The following is a 21,408-nucleotide window of genomic DNA, read 5'->3' on the forward strand; positions in this document are numbered from 1 at the left end:
CAGATGTGCAAACTCACTCGGACTTTCTTCTTTCATATTATACAAGCAGAGGAGAGACACACATAGAGAGCCAGTGCCAAGTTCAAAGAGTGAAAAACATTTCATGAAAGTTAATGGAAGTGGAGCCCAGCAGCCTTCCTGTTATGCCAACTATGGATCTCTTCCACTTTCTCTTTCACATCCACACTTACTCAGCTGCCGCTGATATACACACGCTAGGCCTCTCCGCCTCTCACCTTTTCAATCTGCCCCACCTGCATGTACGCTCACTTGGGCATGCTACTAATTTGCCGATTGTTGAGCCAGCACACATTTTTTCCACAGATGAAGGCTTGCTTAGGAATCTGAATTTTTCAGAAGTCCCCCGCAAACCAAAGTCCAGAAATTACTAGAGGCTGTAGCTGCAATTGCCGCCTCAGTCTGCCACCTCATTCTATCTTGCTGAATGGCTCACACACAAATGCACAATAAAGATACGTTTAAAATCTGCAGGACAGCCCTAGGTAGGACAACCCCTCAAAAAAAGAAAGAAAGAAAGAAAGGTTGTGCACAGTTTCTCTCTCTTGCACCCAATGTCATACACCATCTCCTTTTCAAGCATCGGCTTGCACACTCACACAGGCCTTATGTATGAAAAAGAAAAAAAGAAAGTGTACACACACACACACACACACACACACACACACACACACACACCAGTCTTCTGCCTGTGACTTTTCCTTGCTCATACACCCTGACACCAAATGGCACCTATTTCCTTTCAGTGCCCACCTGGATGCATGCCACAAAATGGGTCCCCCCCCCCCCGCCAAGCGCAGTGCTGCATTCATATCATTCCTCTGGTGGTGGTGAAGGTGCCTAGCTGGGCCACTGAGACTTGCTTAAGTGGAAAAAGGAGTTTGGGTGCTATAGAATAAAGGTGCTGGGCAGGTTGTAGGGGAGAGACGCAGATGTGGAGAGCATGGTTTTTTAGGAGAGAAAAAGGCAATTTGGGAGAGGCTTGCTTTGGCAGTAGGTTCAGGGAGGAAAGAGTTGGGGCGGTGGGGTGAGGTGGGGGAGGGCAGCCGTTTTATTGACGTCTGTTTCTAATCTTATTTTCCCCTTCTGCTCCAATAAAGCTTTTATGTTACAATACAGGTGAGCAGCACAGACTTAGCAAATGTTAAAGAGCTCCCCCCCCCATGCAACCTCTCTGGTGTGTGCTGGGGGTTTTTTCCCCTCCCTGAAGAGGAAAAAATGAACAGGGCACCTTGAACGTCAGACGAATTCTATAGGAGCCCAGAATATAATCTGATGGCATGTTGTCCCCAGTGCTACCGTTCAGATTTCCACTTTGCAAAGCAATTCACAAGCCAAAACACAGCTCTCTTTCGAAACCCACACTTCTCTGAAATTTGCAATGCAGTTCTCTCACCAAAGAGTGAGCACAGAAATTGATGGAAAGTGCTTGCAAAAAAAAGTGTGTATTAATAGAAATAACATTAAAAAATGGATGCAGTTAAAAGGAAATTGCTTGCAAAAACGCATATAAATAGGCAGAAATAATAATTTTTATGCAAACTTTTTTAAAAAAGCTAGTGCAAATATATGCATGAGCAGAAATAGGGTAAACTGGATTTAAGATTAGAAAAAACGAGAAACTGTGTGAAAGCAAAATTGACAGATTCATCATCATGATTAACACTTATTACATTTGTTAGTTGCTGTATACAAAAAAGGCACCTCAATAAAACACAGATTAACATATTGAGCAGTCATTAAAGCAAACACAACCTACAGCAGTATAAATGTTGTTTAATCACCCTTATTAAAGAGTCGTATCTTCACCAAGTGCCTGAAATCCACCTTGCTTGGCAGGGCATTCCGCAGAAGCCTACTTAACACTTGCTTTGTCTCACAAGGTTGGGGAAGAAGCATAGCTCAGTGGTAAAACATCTGTCTTGCATGCAGAAGGTCCCAGGTTCAATCCCTAGCATCTCCGGGTAGGACTGAGAGTGAACCATGGTTGACATCCCCGAGAGTCACTGCTGGTCAGTGTGGGAAGTACTGAGCTAGATAGACCAAGGGTCTGACTCAGTACAAGGCAGCTTTCTGTGTTCCTAAGGCCACGGGATCTGAGCAGGGACTCAGTTAATGATCAGGGTCTTCAAAAAGGACCCTATAGAAGTTGTCGGTGCTTCGGATAGCCAGGCCATAACACCAGGAGTTGAAGGTGATGCCCACAATGCTTTGTTATCCTTTGGAACCAAGAAGACAACTTTAAATTAGCCAACAATGAGCTTGTTCACACTTCTGCTTGTCCTAGAAAGCATAGGTCCAAGAGGTTTTCTGCTTGTCTTGTGTTTGCTAGGCATAAGTCTGAGTGGTTTTCTGTTTGCTACGCTGCTTTCATTAGGAAAATCCACTCTTTACTGCTGAATCGGAGCAAACGTCAAACCACAAAAAACCCAGCTTGACATTTCCTCCAATTCTGTGGTAAAGAGGGGTTTTTTCGGGGGGGGGCAGCAAGACAAGTGGACGTGTGGATGAGCCCAATATCATATCACCTTGAATGAATGAATCAGTTTTCTTAATGTTCCAGCCGGGCAACCATTGCATTGGAATTGCCGCAAATGGGCAGGATAGAATCTGTAGAATTGAAGCAATGGTATGGTTTTCTGAAAGTCTGAAAGAATCATGGATGGGGGCAGGGAGGGGGGCAAGGAGGGGAAATTTGCCAGACCAGCAGCTGGCAAGGGATCGTGGTGCTTACGAAGCAGCTTCTCTGATGCCCGTCCAACCCCATTTGACACTTTTATAGGGTTGTACCTCATGATGGATACACTAGCGTGAGTGAGCTGATCCTCAGCTTTCCGCATTTGGAAATCTGTTTGATTTGAGCTTTCTCTTTGCAATCTCATCGCATTGCCCCTTTAGCTCATTTATGGACTCTGCTTTTAACTTATAGACTCTTGCTCTCCTCCTTTCCCTTCACATTCAAGCAGTCTTAGGCCTACCATGCTGGTGCTAAAAAACCCAAAAACAACTTTCTGCCTCATTTAGCACAGAGGCGGGCATCTGTCTACTGCTGCCCCTAGACAAGGCAGCAGGAGAACTCATCCCCATCTCCATCCCCTGGGCTTGGTGTTCCTGCATTGGCTTCAGGTATAGTTCTTTGCCGCCCACCAAGATCCAAGGTGGCCAAAGTGAAATTGCCAGAGGGAATGAAAGGAACAAATCCTCTGTGTAGTTAGCAAGCTGTTTGATTAGGTTGGCAACCCAGTAAGCTAGTGGCACACAGCGGTGAGTCAATCCATCATACCTGAAAGTAGCAAAGCAGCTTGTAAACAGAGCCATGTGTGCATATGCTAAGAGAAGAGTCATCAATGTTGTGCCCTTCAGGTGTGATTGGACACTGTTAACTCTCATGAGCCCCAGCCAGCATGGCCAATGATCAGGGATGATGGACTCTCTAGTCTGAACAACTTCCCAGAAGGCACCATGCTGGCTACCTCTGTGCTGGATTAAGACCTTCAGAGGCCCTAAGCGCTTAAAGGATTTTGGTGCCCCCATATCATTTCTAATTCAAAATATAAACAATAATAAGCCGTAATATAAAATTTTGTTTTTTTGAAATGAAACCATACAAAAGTCTTTGATCAGATCCTCAAAACTAATCTTATGTACCCCATCTGCTTCTATACTCAGTAGTGATAAGGCATCCAGCCAGCCTTGTTGCACAGTTGTTCTGTTGGGGGTTTTTTTATTACTTCTGCTGAGAAAATGAATGCTCAACTGAGCAATTCTTGACCATCAATGTTAACAATCCGGCAATTGAAAAATTCTGTGGTGCTCCCCTTCCCTTAATACCCTAAGCACATGCTTATTTTGCTTAATGGTTAATCCGGCCCTGCCCACTTGCTAACCATTGGCCATGCTGGCTAAAGCTGATGGGAGTGGAAGCCCAACCACATCTGGAAGGCAATAAGTTCCACATCCCTGGTTTACACAATGCCAGGTCCTTCTCCTTCTTTCAGAATTGACTTGTATGAGAGACATTCGGATTCCTTTGTTTCTAGTCCTTAGAGCACTGCAATGCAGAGTTTAACAATATAACAGTGAGGCAAGGTAGCAGAAATAAATATAATAATTTTATTATTTATACCCCACCCATCTGGCTCAGTTGCCCCAGCCAATCTGAGCAGCTTCCAACATGTCTAAAAGCATCAAACATTTAAAAACTGCCTGATACAGGGCTGCCTTCAGATGTCTTCTAAAAGTTGCATAGTTCTTTATCTCCATGACATCTGATGGGAGTGCGTTCCACAAGGAGGGCGCCAGAAAAACTGCAAAATGAACAAACATAGAAAACTGAATTTCCTGGGCAAATCACACCTTGCCCCTTAAGAGGGAGGGGTTATTGCTCTTAACAAATATTAGAGTGACTAAAATGAAATGAAATCTCATAATAAAATAAAATAGAAATTATAGAAGTCTGAATAAAAGTATGTAAAACCACAGAAAACTTAAAATTCTGAATCTCCCTGGCAAAGCACAGCATTCTCTGGGGATTCCGTTGCCTTGAAATGTGGCCCCTGAAACAAGGCAATTAACCCATCTCACCCTGGATTCATCCCCAAAACAATTCAGGGAGCATTTTTCAGATGCATGGTTGAACAAGTATTTTCAAATACCCAAGGATCAAGGGATTCCATATAGTACTTGGAACTTGGAATACTTGGAATACATGTGAACACACCAGCCTCAAACTGTCTTGCATGGAAAACTATTACTACCCTCAACCTCCGGCCACATCAGATGAATTTGGGTTGCTCTTTTTCCATTTTCTCTTTCTGCACTTCACAGAAATGTGGAGTGAAATTAATTTTACAGTCTGAGAAGGGTACGCTGCACAAAACTGAGCCTTCTAAAAAAAAGAAAAAAGTTCCTTACGTTACTAATTCCCCAAACTATTTCCTGCCTTTCATAGGCATATTTTTATTAACTGAGTTTTGAAAATCATTAGGCCTTTTCCTTTCTTTCCTCCCCCCTTCTTTTGCTCTCATAGGCTTCTTTCCTTCCTTTTCAACATCCTTCCTTTCCAAATCCTGGATTGAATTCCTTCCTTCCTTTCCCTTTGTCCACATTCTTTCCATTTTTCCATTCCCCCTTTTCTTCCTTCCTCCTTTCCAAATCCCAGACCATTTCTTCCTCCCTCATCCTTCTCCTTCCTTCCTAGCTCTCATCTCTACAGCACAAAAGTGGGGAACAAACTTCATGGACAAATTTATGGGGGTGGTGGGTACCCAGTGGTGTGTAGAGCCAGATTCAAGAATGCACAGAGCCAATGGCTGCAACCTTTACCTTTGTACAGTAGGTTGCATTCCAGTCATGCAAAAAGCAGAGGTTTCTGAACACACCATACATCTCCGTCCTCCTTCCAGGCATGCGAGAGGCAGGGCTTATCCACACTTACATTTTGTCCCGTGCTTTCCAGGCACAGGTTCAGCCTTTGAAGCTCTTTCTTTTTGCTCTGGAGATTTCCCCATGAAAACCCGCTCTTTACTGCTGAATTGGAACAAATGGCAATTTGTGTTTTCCACGGATTCCCATTTGCTCCGATTCAGTGGTAAAGAGCAGATTTTCACAGGGAAAGCTCTGGAACACAAAAAAGGAGAGAGTCTAGCATCGTGTTTTCACAGTGGCCAGCCAGATGCCCTAATGGGAAATCTGCAAACAGGACCTGAATGCAACAACCTTCTACCCAGTTCTGTTTTTCAAGAAAAAAACTCACCATAAACTCCTCTCTTGTTCTCTTAGAATGGTAATGGCCAGTGCTTTTTTCTGGGGGCACGCATACCCCTAAACATTTTGTGAATCTAAGTTTGGCCTCATTGAGGGGCAGTATTTCAATATGAGTAGGAAAATGAGAGTACCCCTAAACATTTTTTTAAGGAAAAAAAGCACTGGTAGTGGCACCCACCTGAGAGGTGGCAAAACTGAGCTCCAGTGAGCTCTGGCTGGGGAAAAAAAAGCCCTGCATCTACCCCACTTGTGACCCCCCAGCAACTGATATTCAGAAACATACCATCTCTGTTCCTTCACGAGTCTTTTCCATCCCAATTCCACAGCAATATGCCTTTTTAAAAAATACACACAAAGATCACATTATTTTGGCACATGTTTTATCTTAAAACAAATCAGGTCAGTTTGCAAGCAACCCAGTTTGGAAGATGGTCTTCTATGGTTAGTCTACGTGTGGACATAGGCCCACACAGAGGGAGAGAGGTAGATAGGGGGAGAGCAAGGCTCCCGTATCTTTAATTTATACTTTATTATTCATTTTTAGATCCTGTTCATTTTTAGATCCTGATTCCCAGCCAAAGGCTTATTACAGTCCACTAAGATAAAATACATACAAACTTTATAAACAGAGAAATGGAACAGCCACCAAAGACAAATAAAACAACAGCTTGAAGTATCACTATAAGACGTAGCCAGCTCTAGTAAGCTGCTCAAAAAAAGCTCTTCCTAAAAAGGAGGGCCTTGGGACTAAACCCACATGAGATGACATTAAGAGATCCATGGGTCATTGTTTTTAATAGTAAATGAAACTGGAGCCGATGCCACCCATCTAGAACTTTGCAACCAGGGAAGGGGGGTTAACTCTTTCTCCCCCATGTGATTTTCCTGGTCTCTATTGCCCCCCCCCTCCACTGCACACAAACATACACACACACCTGCAGCTGCTTTTTATCACTTAAATGAAGGAAGTAATGGTATGATATTGAATACTAGTTGCTGAACATCGCTGAGAACAGGATGCTCAACTAGATGAGTCTTTCGGCCTCACCCAGCAGGGCTCTTGCATTCTAAGAACGCAATACAGAACCTGAGAGCCAAGGATTGATACTGATATAAGAGGGGGGAAATGGAATTGGCTTTTACAGCCCAGTATCCCCAAAGTTCACTATCAGTCGGAGAAGAATGAGTAGAGGCAGGAATCAATTGAAGAATGCAAGGCAAGTCTTTATTTTCTGTTACAACAGAGTGATGACCCAGAACAAAAGTGTGTAACAACTTTTAAAGACTTCAGAAATTTCCCAACCCCATAGCCAAAGGTCACCCCAAAGCATCATATGAGCAAGTGTCACAGAAAGAGGCAGTCTACAACAGAAATTTGATGGTGTGGCTTGTCTCCTGTCTGTCAAGATACCTGAAGTTGACCTTCCAAAGTTAGTACCTAGGGAGGCAATCCTTCTTCACAAGGAACTCTCAGTGTATATTGCAGTGCTTGATAGTTTATGTATGGGCCTTTGACTATATGCTATATAGCACCAGTTACCAAATTCTGTGGCTGCACAGTGCAGTTGTAGAATCACAAAACCCACACAGTTGTGACCTTTGCCACTGGAGCTTGGCATATTGCTGGGTTGTAGGACCTGTGCTCCTCCAGATACCACTGGAGTTTAACTCCTGCCATCCCTGACCATTGGCCTTGCTGGCTAGAGCTGATAGGTGCTTTCCTGCTTGGCAGGGGGTTGGACTCGACGGCCCTTGTGGTCTCTTCCAACTCTATGATTCTATGAACATCCACAGGGGCTCTATGTTGCACCATTATCTTTATTGAATGGTGGCACAGAAGGCAATTGACAGGTGCACGGGAGACTTGCCTGCTTCTGCTTTTGTATTCAGTTGTACAGTCTTCTTTTGCAGGAGAGTTGGACAGAAATGCATCAGGGACAGCCAACATGGTGCTTCCAAATGTTGCTGGACTACAAGTGCCATCATCTCTGACCATCTGTCATGCAGACTGGAGCTGATGGGATTTGGAGTCCAACAGATAACTTGAGAGCCGTTCCTGAACTACGTGAAAATCTGACACGAGAAGTTCAGGGGCAAAGGTCTCATACTGAACGTAGGTTTGGAGAGCCTAGCTTGGTGCTGGTAGGCTCAAGTGAAGCCCTGGTTTTCTTGTAGCAGGTGAAAGTAATTCACCCATCCTGATCCCCACTGCCTCAGCTGTCCTTGCGATTGTAGTCATCCTTCTTGTCAGAACCATCTATGTTCTTTGCTGTCACGTTCCTGCTGTCTGTTGGGAAGACTCGCTCATTTCTGGTGAGAGGGTGTGAATAGGAAGGCAATGCAGGGCTCTGGATTGGGGGAGAGGAGGGGGTGGTGTAGACTTTACACTCACGGGGGGATTTTTATAGCTTTTATAAATAATCATCGTAATAATTTCCAGTCCTTTTAAGAACTTTCCCCCCTACTGAAACCCTTTGCCAAAGATTGCCCCAATCCCCCCCTTATATATATATATATTTAAAACCCATGTTTCTCTAACTGAGCAGATTAGTTTACATCTTGTGGCACTTAAAAAAAATTATACAAAACAGGGACAAAGATTTATGGTCGCAAAGAGTTCTGGCAGCGTCTCTTCAATTTGGATTGCTGGCAACTCAGTTTGGCTTGGTCTTTTGGTTTCTGAAAGAACCATTTCAAGTGCCAGGTCTGTCTTTCTCCTGCTCCCTCTTGCTAACCTTCTGCACATCTTCCACCAAGCAGGGAGTTCTGACAGTACCTGTGCACACTTTCCAGCTTTGGCAAATCCAAAAGGAGGCGATTTAGGTCACAGTTTGCTGTGGTCCTAGGAAGCTGCTGTCTCCATCTGGATACATACTCTACTACAGAAGAGATGGAGAATCTCAGGCCCGGAGGCTAGATGTGGCCTTCCAGTCCTTTTTGTCAGGTTTTTGGGACTCTCCCCAAACCCCCACTCCAGCCTCAGCCTCAGCCCACACCACACACCAGCCCTGCTTTGCACCCTCCTTGTGTCTTTTTTATCTATTTAATACTTCACTCATTTGTGTGTGTGTGTGTGTTTTTAAAAAGTGAAAACATAACAAAAAGAAATAAAACAAAGATCCAGAAATATAAACCACAAAGCATCACAGCCTGAAGGACGAAAGTACGAAGATACAGTGCAGCTCCAAAGAGATAATAAAATATTAACTCATACAAATATTGTCTTTACAAAGAATAAAGATCTATAGAAATAAATGCATTATTCACTAGGGACGCGGGTGGCGCTGTGGTCTAAACCACTGAGCCTCTTGCCAATCAGAAGGTCAGCGGTTCGAATCCCCACAAAGGGTGAGCTCCCGTTGCTCTGTCCAGCTCCTGCCAACCTAGCAATTCAAAAGCATGCCAGTGCAAGTAGATAAATAGGTACCGCTGCAGTGGGAAGGTAAACGGCATTTCCGTACACTCTGGCTTCTGTCACGGTGTTCCGTTGCACCAGAAGCAGTTTAGTCATGCTGGCCACATGACCTGGAAAGCTGTCTGTAGACAAACGGCCTGAAAGCAAGATGAGCGCCACAACCCCATAGTCACCTTTGACTGGACGTAACCATCCAGGAGTCCTTTACCTTTGCCTTATTCACCTGGGAATTCCATCTTTATTGAGAATAAAGGTTCCATAAGGCAGTGTTCCCCAACCTTGGGCCTCCAGCTGTTTTTGGACTACAATTCCCATCATCCTTGACCACTGGTCTTGCTAGCGAGGGATGGTGGGAGTTGTAGTCCAAAAACAGCTGGAGGCCCAAGGTTGGGGAACACTGCCATAAGGTATTCAATGAGCCACATGTTTGTATATGCAGGTGGTACTGACCATGTGCCTCAATGTTCATACAAGAAGTAAAATCCATCTTTTAGATACTTTTAGTTTATGAGATATCTGTTCATGGAGGGCAACTGGCGTGTTTCTCCTGGGCTATAATGTGTCCTTGAACTCTGGTGGTGCTTCTTGCTTGTGTGGACAGAGAGAGTTGTGAGAGTAAACTTGTTGCTCTGCCTACTTCTGCCTCTGGCATGTGCCACCCCTGGAGTTTGCCCAGAAGGGAAGGGGGCCCTCAGGCTTCAAAAGGTGCCCCCCACCCCAACGCTGCTGTGGGCTCTGAAATCTGTTTGATGACACCCACGTCTTCTGCCGCTTCAGAGACATGCAAAATAAAAACGATGAAAAATGGTTTCTCTATCTGGGCGTCTTTGGCTCGGAACCTCTCCCTCTCCCTGCAAAACCAGACTAAGCAACTATCTTCGTAACTCCAAATATAGTCAGCCGTTTGGAAGAAAAATTTTAGTCATAGCAAATGGAGACTCAACAAAACATAACCTCGCCTTTGCAGTGCCTACAACTCCTTTCTTATGCTCTTCACTTAGGCTTTATTTATGCTAGACACGTTCCCTTGTCCTGATCATGCTGTAGCAGCCCACAGCTCGAGGGCGCCACGAATGTATCAACTCATTTATCAATGACTTGGTGGATATGAATAGACGTATTCTCATTTGTGATAACGTGGATCCTTTCTGTGGCAAGTTAACTTCTTCCCGACAAAATGACTCTGATGCTGTGTTTACTGTCTTCCATAAACCGTCTCATTCTCCTACCCCATCAGAAGAATACCCTGTTGTAGGGCAGTGTGGGCAGGCTCCCTTACTTTATGGAGGACAGTCCTCTTATATGAAGAAGTCCTCTAATTCGAATGGGAATCCCTGCTTCGAGGCCATTTAAAAGACCAAGTGGTTTCTAGATTCTTGGGGGACTCCCTATGTAGGCAACAGCACTAAGTTTTTTAATCAAAAGGGGAAAGGATATTATTGTTGGTTTTAACAGGCCTGACAATGACCTGTGAGCTTCTCTAGAATGTAGGTCTTCAACCAGTGGGTTGGGACCCACAGGTGGGTCATGAGGCCCTCCTTGTTGGGTAATCGCAAAGCTTTTTTTCACCCCAGCTAAGACTGACCATATCAAAGGAGCACTACATGCAGTGGCTGGGCTAGAACAAGGAGTTTGGCATAGTGGCTGAGTAAGCAGCAGCAATCAGCTCTATTCAGGGACTGTAAGAATCTCATGGAGTAGGACAACAGGAACTGGAACTCAGCCACTCTTTCTTTCCTGGCCACATCAAAGAAACAGCCAAAGTCTGAAACAGAAGCAAGGAGCTGATAGCTCATTGTTCCAGCCAGGAGTTTCAAAGACAGCAACAGCTTGTGCTCTGAGTTGTCACTTTCTTGTACAAAGAGTTCTGTAGAACTTGGAAAGTTTGCACAACTTTGAAGCTACTGTAGGTGGGCCTGCTGAAAGACTGGTGACTGGGAGCGGCCCCCGAGACCATATAACACCGGTCTTGAAAACCTACATTGGCTCCCAGTACGTTTCCGAGCACAATTCAAAGTGTTGGTGCTGACCTTTAAAGCCCTAAACGGCCTCGGTCCGGTATATCTGAAAGAGCGTCTCCACCCCCATCGTTCTACCCGGACACTGAGGTCCAGCACCAAGGGCCTTCTGGCGGTTCCGTGCCTGCTAGAGGCCAAGTTACAGGGAACCAGGTAGAGGGTCTTCTAGGTAGTGGCGCCCGCCCTGTGGAACGCCCTCCCACCAGATGTCAAAGAGAACAACAACTACCAGGCTTTTAAAAGACATCCGAAGGCAGCCCTGTTTAGGGAAGCTTTTAATGTTTGATGTATTACAGTATTTTAATATTTTTTGGGAAGCCGCCCAGAGTTGCTGGGGAAGCCCAGCCAGATGGGCGGGGTATAAATAATAAATTTGTTGTTGTTGTTGTTGTTGTTGTTGTTGTTGTTGTTGTTGTTGTTGTCAGCCTCACAGGATTCTGTGCCTCAACTCCCCCATCTCTCTGTCAATCAGATTTTCCAAATCTCTGAGCACTTCTTCAAACGGTCTTGAGAGTGACAGGAGGATGAGTGTGTGTGACAGGAGGATTATTACTTTTGGACCGCCCCAATTAATGCTTTTAAAAGAAAACATTTTGTTCCCCCTCATCTTTCTATCTCCCCACCTTCCTCCCCCTCTTTTTTAATCTAACTTTCCAAATCTCTGAGCACCACTTCAAAAGATCTTGATGGTGACAGGTGGATTGTGGGGAGGGGGCAATCAACATTTTGGACCGTCTAGTTCAGCACCATCTATGCTGAATGGCAGCAGCTCTCCAGGATTTTTGATGTGGGTCTTTTCCCTGCCCTACTAGGAGATACTGGGAATTGAACCTGGAACCTTGTGCATGCAAAGCAGTTGCTCTGCCACTCAGCTACAGCCCTTAAAAGAGGCAAGAGGGGGAAAGTGCTATGAGAGAACGAGGGAGGGAGAAAAGGCTGTGCACTGATCCAGCTGCTGTCATCCAGCTCACTGGCGTTTGGCTCGGCACTTTTGCCCCAGGAAAACAGGAGCTGGGAGTGAAAAACAAAGCCAACAAAGGGCCGGCCATTGCAGGCCTGGCCGAGGTGGGAAAGGGGCAGTCTGGATTGTATAGCTTTGCTCACTCTGCGTTGAGGCAGAATTAGCTCCATGCTGAGTGGTTTTTAGCAAAGACAAATTTGGAGCAGGCAGCATAAAAACCGGGATGAAAAAAGGGAGCAAAGTGGAAATGGCAAGAGCAGCCGAGGCCCAGCTGGGGCCGCATTTCTTTCTGGGACCCTGCCCTTTCTCCTCAACAAAGTTGGCATGCCCAAGAGGTTGTGGGTATGTAGATAAGTGTATTTTCTCTCCCCCACCCCACCCCGCCGTCCCCTGCAAACTTCCTTTCTCCAAAGCCTCTGGCAATTCACAAGCACCAAGAAAAGAAAAGAAAGAAAACCCCAAAAGGGAACTTCATTGACTGTGTGCCCCATCCCAGAGGAGATGGTGCCAGCCCTCCCAGAGGAGGTGGTGCCAGCCACAGCCAAGCTGGCCAAGGAACCCGAGAGAGAGGAAGAAAAGAAGGAAGAAAAATGGGGTTTAGAAAAAAAGATGGGGGGGTGAAGCACAGCCAAAAAAGCGGAACCTTTGAAGAGAGGCAAATTGAGACGTTCAAAGGATAGGCGACAGGGAATTGTGGGGGGAGGACAAGGGGGAGGAAATGTCTCTGTTGCTCTGCTTTTTATTACTAAAATAATGTTTATGGGGGAAGGGAGGGAGGGGAGGTTTGGGGTTGGCCAAGAAAGGAGGGGAGTTTGGATCTTGACATGGACAGGCTGTTTAATGCCAGGTGCCTATGCTGCTTGTAGGGAGGGATTTTGTGAAATTCCATCAGAAACAGGAGCAGAAAATGCAACATTTCACACGTTCGCCCAAGGACAGAAACGGAAACCACGCAAGTGAATACAAGCAATGGTCACTGTTGTGGTGGGATTTTTTTTTTAGTCCGCAAATGTTGTATAAATAATTAGATCATTTTCTACTTTGCTTTTGATACATTCCTTCCACAGAAATGCACTGAAGTTAATGACATAATTCATTTCGGCCATAGTGGATAGTGAATAGAGTAATGTAGGTTTTAGCAGAAGCTGAACTGCAGCAGAACAGAAGCAGCACTGGTTGCGACAAACATAGGATGGGACCGAAACCACTGCCTCCTTAACTTCCTCTTTGGGGGTGAAGTAGCAGGGATCACATCAGGAAGGCTGCTGCAAGCAGCATCATGCTAAATTTTCCTTGCTCTTCTGTTGTCAAGGCAGAGAGGCAGAGAGGTGTTCCACAAGCTTGTTTTCCCAGATGAGCTCCAGCTTAGCAATATGCATTGTGATGGACTGCCATTGTGGAACTTTATTCAGAGGTGATGTTGTCTATCAAAACACCAGAGCAACTGATGAACTATCCTTGCTATGGCATGGGAATGAGCTGATGGCGAGGCTTTCAAATTATACTATTTTTAATGAAAGTTTAGTGCAAGAAGTCAAGAGAATGATTTAAAATCAAGCAAAAGCTGGGTACTTCTTTCATTTTCTTTGGCTCCTACTTCATGCCAACAGTTTAGGATTGTTTGCTTTTCTAACTAAAAACTAAGGGTGGTTTTCAAATAAGTAGACCAACTGAAATAAACGGAGCTATCTTAGTCATGTTTCATTGGGTCTACTCTGAAGAAATACTTAGTTGAACATCACCCTTCATGACAATAAAGATATTATTATTATTACCCTAAAGGCTGCATTTCGGCGGTTTGAAGAGCTTTTGTTGAAGCTCAATGGGTTTTACAAGCTGAACTTCTAAATAATAATGTCTCCTTCAAATATCATTTGTCTGCTTGCTTGCTTGCTTGCTTGTTTATTTAATACTGTGTAGTCTCAACTACAAGGGCATTTGATGTAGCATGACTAGGGTCCAAAGCAGAAATTTCCTTTTACAGTGGTACCTTGGTTTGCATATGTCTTGGTTTGCATACGTTTTGGATTACAAACATGTCAAACCCAGAAGTGCGTGTCCCGGTTTGCAACCTTTTTTTGGATTACAACCCATTTTTGGGGGGATTACGAACAATTTTTTTTGGGAGGCCCCATTGGTGCCTTGGGTTACAACCTGTTTTGGTTTACAAGTGGACCTCCAGTACAGATTATGGTTGTAAACCAAGGTACCACTGTACTCCCAACCCCATGGGTGCTGAAGGAATGGTGGGTGGGGGGCTGGTGGGCAAGGAACATTGGCAACTGATGCAGCAATACAGAGAACTGTGGAAATGACTAGAAAGAATGAGAAACAGAAATTGATAATTTTGTCCATCCCTCACTATGATGTTGCTGCCGCCCTGCTGACTTCTTAGTTGTCATCCTAATTGCATTTCTCCCTTGTATTTTCCTGCAGACTGTGACTCCTACTGCAAACCAGCCAAAGGCAACTACAAAATTAACATGAAAAAGTACTGCAAGAAAGATTACGGTAAGGAGCAGCTCTCCTTTCTCTAATGCAAAAGGGTTTCTCAGAATGTAAAGGTCAAACCAGGAATTTCCTATCTGGGAACTTGCCCTACCTTCTGGTTGGTGGTTTCCAAATAAGTCTTTAAGAAGCACCAGCTGCAGACTGTAAGATCTCTGGGCTCAGAAGTCCCAGTGGTGGAAGAAGGGAGGTGCGGGGGGGGGGCGGCACGCACTGGGTGTCATCCGTGAGGGGGGTGACATCGCCGCCCCACCCCCAGACACTCACTGCACCCCCCTGGGATGCTCGTCGCAGGTGGCACCCCCCTGGGATGTGCGCTGCAGACAGCACCCCCCCTGGGATGCTCACCACAGGAGGTGCCCCTGTGGGCAGCTAGCCCCGCCCCCACAGGTGCACAGCATGTGTGCCTCTCCAGGTGCTGGAACAGTTAGCTCCGCCTCTGAGAAGTCCTCCTGATACATGTTAGCATCACTTTAGATGAGAACAGGACCTCGATCTCTCTCACCTAAATATAATAGAAGCAGCAAAGAGTCATTAATCAGATTGGGGCCACAGCACAACACTGTTTTCCCAAACAAACCCATGCCCTCAGCACTCCACAGACAAAGCAAACAGATAACCCTTCTTGCCTGGTGCCATGTCCCTGATCCTATTCAGGGGGCCTACAGCCACTATTAAAATTTTAAATAAAATTTGCAGGAGATCCTGAGCACAAATTTTAGGCAGCATCTTGTACAGGTGGTAGCTGTTGCCCTTTGGCAGTAGGAGGGTGGAAAGCAGGGAGGTCCACTGTAGGTGGCGCCAGAGCCAACGGCAGACAGGCAGATCCAGATAATTCTTGTTTTCTCTCCATCCTCCTCCCTGCTGAGTTCTACAGCAGCAACAGTGAGACTAAAGAGGAGGAAGGTGATAGGCAGTACCAACTGATGGACTGGTTCTAAGCTGGCAGGTGCGGGGTGGCTTAGGCAGATAGCAGTTGGGCTGTAATGGACTGGCTTCTACTGCCTTAAGTAGGCCAGAAAGAGCCCAGATTATCATATACAGTACTAATTTGGCTTCTGATTCGGGTCTTTGAATAAGCTGCTGATCAAACCTTTGTGATGGAGGTGGGAGCACTAATAACCAGATCACTGAAATCTACCTTTTGCTTCATGAGGTCATTTTCACTAGATATGTTAGACTCCATCTGCATTTAGAATGGTATTATACCACTTTAAGCAACCATGACCCCACCCCCCAAACCTGGAAACTGTCGTTTGTTAAAAGTGCCGAGAGTTGTGTTATTCCCCCCCCCCCCCAGAGCTAAATTCTCTGAGAAGAAGATTGGCTGTTAAGCTACTTTGGGAACTGTAGCTCTGTGAGGGGACTAGGGGTATCCTCACAACTCACAGCACCCATAACAAACTACAGTTCTCAGAATTATTTTTGGGGAGCCATAACAGTTTAATGTGGTATGACTGTTTTGAATGTATCGTGCAAATGCAGACTATATCTCAAGCTTAGATATGACCTTTGGGTGCTCAAAATGCTGATATCAAAGGCCACCCAGCTCTTCCATTTCTCTTCCCTCCTCCCCATATATCCCTGCTAGCTCAAGCTGACTATGGTGGAAAGTCGTGGCAGAGGAGGGATGGTTGCTACAGCGACTCCAGGGCTCTGAGGACTGGGCCCTGGAGATTATCCACCTCCCAGTGGGATCTGCACTGAATTCAGTGGATCCAAACCTATCAGTGCCCTGCTGTTTGTTACACAAGCAATATGACACGAGTGAAGTTGTTTTGCTGATTCCCGGTGATCAGATTCTAAACATGAATTGACAAAACAAAAGTGACAGGGCAAAGATGACAAAAAAATTAGTATGGGACGGCTTCCCCATGTTTCCTGTGCTTGTTATACGCTCCTGGCTTCAGGGGCTGCCGATCTTGCCCTATTTCTCCACTTTGAAATTCTCTCTCTCTCTCTCTCTCTTTCTTTCTTTCTCTCTCTCTCTCTCTTTCTTTCTTTCTCTCTCTCTCTCTCTCTCTCTCTCTCTCTCTCTCTCTCTCTCACACACACACACACACACACACACACACACACACACACAACTAGGAGAACTTGCTGGACCCTCTCCCCTTCTTGCCTAAACCCACAGTCACTCCCTGTCTGCCAAATATGTTAAAAAGTACCCTCTCTTCTTCCCAATTCCCTTGTTTTGCAAGGTGTGTGGGGTGAGAGGGTTTGAATGGGATGGGATGTGTGTGAAGTTTGGACTCAGGACATCCTGACGGCAGGTTGTAAATCACCCTGACACAAGCACATTCACTCTTTGGAGCAGAGGGAGGATCCCTAAAAGAGGCTGTGGTTTGTGATTGATCTCCCACAGGAACTCCTTGGCTCAGACAGAAAAGCTGTTTTTGGCAAGGTGGAAGGGAACGGGAAGATGGACGTGAGACAGGGTGGTAGCTGAGAAGTGTTTTGGCTTTTAAATGATATCTTCTGCAAAGGCAGTTAGCCTTGCAGATAATTGTGATCAGAGATCGTTTATTTAAATACATTTGTGTTCCCTGCTTTTCGGTCTATCAGGATCAACAAGGCATCATTATAAACAAAACATATGAATCCTATGATTTAAAAAAAAATCAATGCTGTAGCACAAAAAAAGCTAGTAACAACAGTAGTGTAGCATACCCTCCAACATTTCTCCAATGAATGTCCTATCCCATAATAATAATATCAACGGTAATATTTATACCCCACCCATCTGACTGGGTTGCTGCAGCCACTCTGGGCAGCTTCGAACCTGTCTAAGACCAGAATAAAAAACTGAACATTAAAAAACTTCCCTATACACGGCTGCCTTCAGATGTCTTCTAAAGGTTGTATAGTACTTATCTCCTTGACTCAGGGGTTGCATAACTCCATACCCTCCAACATTTCTCCAGTGAAAATAGAGATGACCTAAGGAAAAGTGGGACATTCCAGGATGGCTTCTGTAAATCCGTGACTGTCCCTGGAAAATAGGGACGCTTGGAGGGTTTGGTGTAGAGACATGGAGATGATAAAAGATGATCTACCACTTTGAGAAGGTCACCCAAAGCTGCATTCCTTTACTCAGAGTGCAAATCTTAGGAACCTGTAATGCTTGCCTCTGATATGACTATGAATGGAGTAAGAACAAGTTGCCGCGAATTGCAGGTTGCTATGCTATTGCATCGTTGACCACCTCTGTTTAAAGAAGTGCTTTAAGGGGCTGGTCAGTGCAAACCCTATTTAAAGTTGAAGTGCCATCAGTAGGGCTTCCCATTGAGGCATCTGCTTGGTCACTGTGAGAACAAGAAGGTGGGCTAGATGGACATTTCCTCTCACTCAGATCTTCTGCTGATGGGAGACTCAGCTGAGTCCCACCAGCAAACTATAAAATCATAAAATCCAGAATAATTGATTCAAACTAATTCTCTAAAAACAAATGCAGTTTTGGCAGGCAATGAGATATCTGGATTGTACACACCTGTCTGACCTCAGTAGGAACGGAGTTGCATCTTTACTTGTGCCCCTATGCTGCTAAAAGCTTTGATTTGTGTAGAAACTAAACAAATAAAGAGATAACTGTGAGACAGTCAGGACGGCTTCTCCACATTATTGCAGTGGTCTGGCCAGATTAGAAGGGACAAGGCAAGTAACCTTCAGGCGAGCTGGTCCTAGGCCATTAAGGGTTTATGCACTAACAGTAACATTTTCAACTTCACTTGGTAAAATACTGGCAGTCAGTGCAGCTCGTTCGGAAACAGCATAAAACTGTTTTTATGATTTCATGACTATGAAATCTCATGATTGCTCAACAACTCTTTGTAAGTTTAATTCTAATACATCACTTCACATATTCAGCATCAGTTCCTTGCCACCTGTGGCCTCACTTTCTCTCCTTTCTTGCCCTGCAGTTGTCCAAGTCAACGTCTTAGACATGGAGACGGTGGCCAACTGGGCCAAGTTCACTGTCAACATCCTCTCGGTCTACAAGTGCAGAGACGAACGGGTGAAAAGGGGCGACAACTTCTTGTGGATCCACATGAAAGACCTGGCGTGCAAATGCCCCAAGATCCAAATCAGCAGGAAGTACTTGGTCATGGGGATCAGTGAAAACCCCACTGACCGGCCAGGACTAATGGCTGACAAGAACAGCTTGGTGATCCAGTGGAGGGATGCCTGGACTCGGCGGCTCAGGAAACTGCAGAGGCGGGAGAAAAAGGGGAAGTGCTTGAAACCATGATTGGTTTAGGCTCGTGTCTGTTAATACATGCCTCCCTTCTCTCTGGTCCCCTGTGCACTGCACCCAGCAGACTGTTCCTAGAGACTCTGTACATATACATATCATGTGAATGGATGGACTCGCCTGTGTATAGTGTATATTTTGGCAATGATTCCTTGGGGGGTGGGGGTTGCGTGCATGGGTCCTTTTTTAAAAAAAAAGTTTATTAAGAGTAACACAGTAATGACAAACCTTTAACAAGGAGCGAAGTGAAGGAGAAGGCTGGTGAACTGAAGAGACTTGGAAGAAGACAGCTCAGAATGTCTCTGAGCAGGAGCAAAATTCCCACCCTGTTTTTCTTTTTTAAAAAACAAAACAAAACAATGACAGTGTTTCTCTGATCCTGCCAAATTCCAGAGGGGCAACCACAGGAGCTGTCACTTACTGGGCAGGGGCGAGGTGGTGGGGAGGTCAGGACGGCACATGTGCACTCACAGAGCCAATCTGGTGTTCCCATCTGCACACCCACAAAACGTTGACCTTACTGCTACGTTATGCTTCCTACTTCCGGAAAGTGATGCCCCTTCCCACTAATCACTCCTAGGTAGTCATATTAAGTCTGTTAACAGTAATCTCTCTCTCTCTCTCTCTCTCTCTCTCTCTAACACACCCACACACATACACAGGCCACATTCACAACATACATTTAAAGCCCTTCCATTCCACTTTAAACAGCCATGGCTTTCCCCCAAGAAATCTTGGAGCTATGGTTTGTTATGGGTGCTGAGTATCGTTAGGAGGCCTCTATCCCCCTGCCAAGTGCTGCAATTCCCTGAGTTTCCTGTGAAAAGGGATTGACAGCTAAACCACTCTGGAATTGTAGCTCTGTGAGAGAAGTAGAGGTCTCCTAACAACTCCCAGCACCCTTAGAAACTACAGCTCCCATAATTCTTTTTTGGGGGGAGACATAATGATTTAAAGTAGTATCATAATGCTTTAAAGGTATGGTGTGAATACTCCACCCCACCCCCAGAGAAAACCCACCTTGGGACACCTTAAACAGATCTGTGGTAGGATTGTGGCAGGAACTCAGAGGTGCCTGAGGTGGTGTTATCAGTTTGGAATGGCTTCAAAAAAAGCTCCACCGTGTTCACAGAGGCAGAAAAAGGGGTGTTTCCTCAAACATTCTCAGGGGGAGTCAGGATTCACCAATAGTTTTTTGGGGGGGTTCCTTCTTTTGTTCTGCAAGCAGCAAGAGCAGAGCTTCTGCGATGGCATCCTGGTACCCCATCATAATGCCCCGGATGGTCTCATTGTCCCAGGGTTTTGTGGTTTGGGGCGACAGTGGGGGGAGTGGAGGCCCTCATGAAATAGCGACAGAGAATTTTAATCAAAATGGCCCTCCGTTGGGAGAGATGGGCAAAACCGAAGATGGTCTGCTGAGAAGTACTGCCTCATTGCTCTCTCTGTCTCTCTGACACACATACACCGATAATTGTTCCCTTGCTTAATTAATCAGATAAGTTTTAATTGAGCCATCAATTCAATCTGTACAAAATTGCTTACGAGAAAAGCAATTGTCCTAAATAAACTTTCTTCAGAGATCAGGGGTGGGGAACCTCTTTCAGCCTGAGGGCAGGCTTCAGACTTGGCCAAGACTCCAAATGGACGAGGTCAGAGGCTAAGTGGGTGGGACTTAAATTTAAAAATAAAGTGAAGCTGAAATATTGAATACAAGTGGTGCCCATGTGTCACAGTGGGCTTCCTTTTTAGAACAGTCCTTTCTCATTCATTCTCACGTGAAGAAATGTAAGGTAGCATTTTCTATCTGCAGGGTTTAGCTTTGTTTATACAAGTGATATAGGCACCTTTTCAGATGCTCAACGTATTTTCAGTTGATTCGTGTCTCTAACCCAGCCTTACCTGGTTGCCTGCATGTGGCTGGACTACAGCTCTCATCATTCCAGGCCAGTGACTATGTTGGCTGGGACTGTTAAGCATTGAAGTAAAGACGACAACAAAGAAGAATCTGGAGAGCAGTAGGTTGAGGGAAGAATGATTTAAGCTGTCAGATGCCTAAGATTAAGGCTGAACCCAGAGTTCTCAATGGAGAAATTTCAGTTTGAATTTGGGAAGGGCATGGGGACAAGTGCTCACCCCATTCCACATCCCCACAGGGAGCAGCTGTGACAGTCATTGGTCATTGAAAAAAGCAGTAATGGGAAGATCTCCATTTTGTGCCCTCCAATACCCATAATGCACCTTACTCCAATTTTGCTATCTACTGTTAGAACAGAGAAAATAGGTTGTAAGCATGGGGCAAATGTGTCAGAGACTCTACCTTTTGCCTTCCACCAACTTTGGGCTTCACTGTTGACCACCACTGCCACCCCTTATACCTTTGTGTCTCTGTGTTGGTATCTCTTGTGTATGTGCTTGTAATTTCCGCCTGATGTATTGGTCTCTGGTCCATAAACACTTAAAGCCACAATAA

The 21,408-nt window shown here is 45.2% G+C and overlaps 1 protein-coding gene across 1 annotated transcript in view; it reads left to right on the top strand.

The window, feature by feature from the left end:
• The window catches only part of NTN3 (netrin 3), a 111,838-nt gene extending 90,430 nt beyond the window's left edge, over window positions 1-21,408 (top strand). The window contains exons 6-7 of the mRNA XM_081169879.1: window positions 14,615-14,689; window positions 18,607-21,408. Coding sequence (XP_081026005.1) covers window positions 14,615-14,689; window positions 18,607-18,935 — 404 coding nt within the window. The 3' untranslated portion in view covers window positions 18,936-21,408. The remainder of the gene's footprint in view (window positions 1-14,614; window positions 14,690-18,606) is intronic.

Source organism: Podarcis bocagei, assembly GCF_964188305.1.
Source record: "Podarcis bocagei genome assembly, chromosome: 14".
Classification (NCBI taxonomy): domain Eukaryota; kingdom Metazoa; phylum Chordata; class Lepidosauria; order Squamata; family Lacertidae; genus Podarcis; species Podarcis bocagei.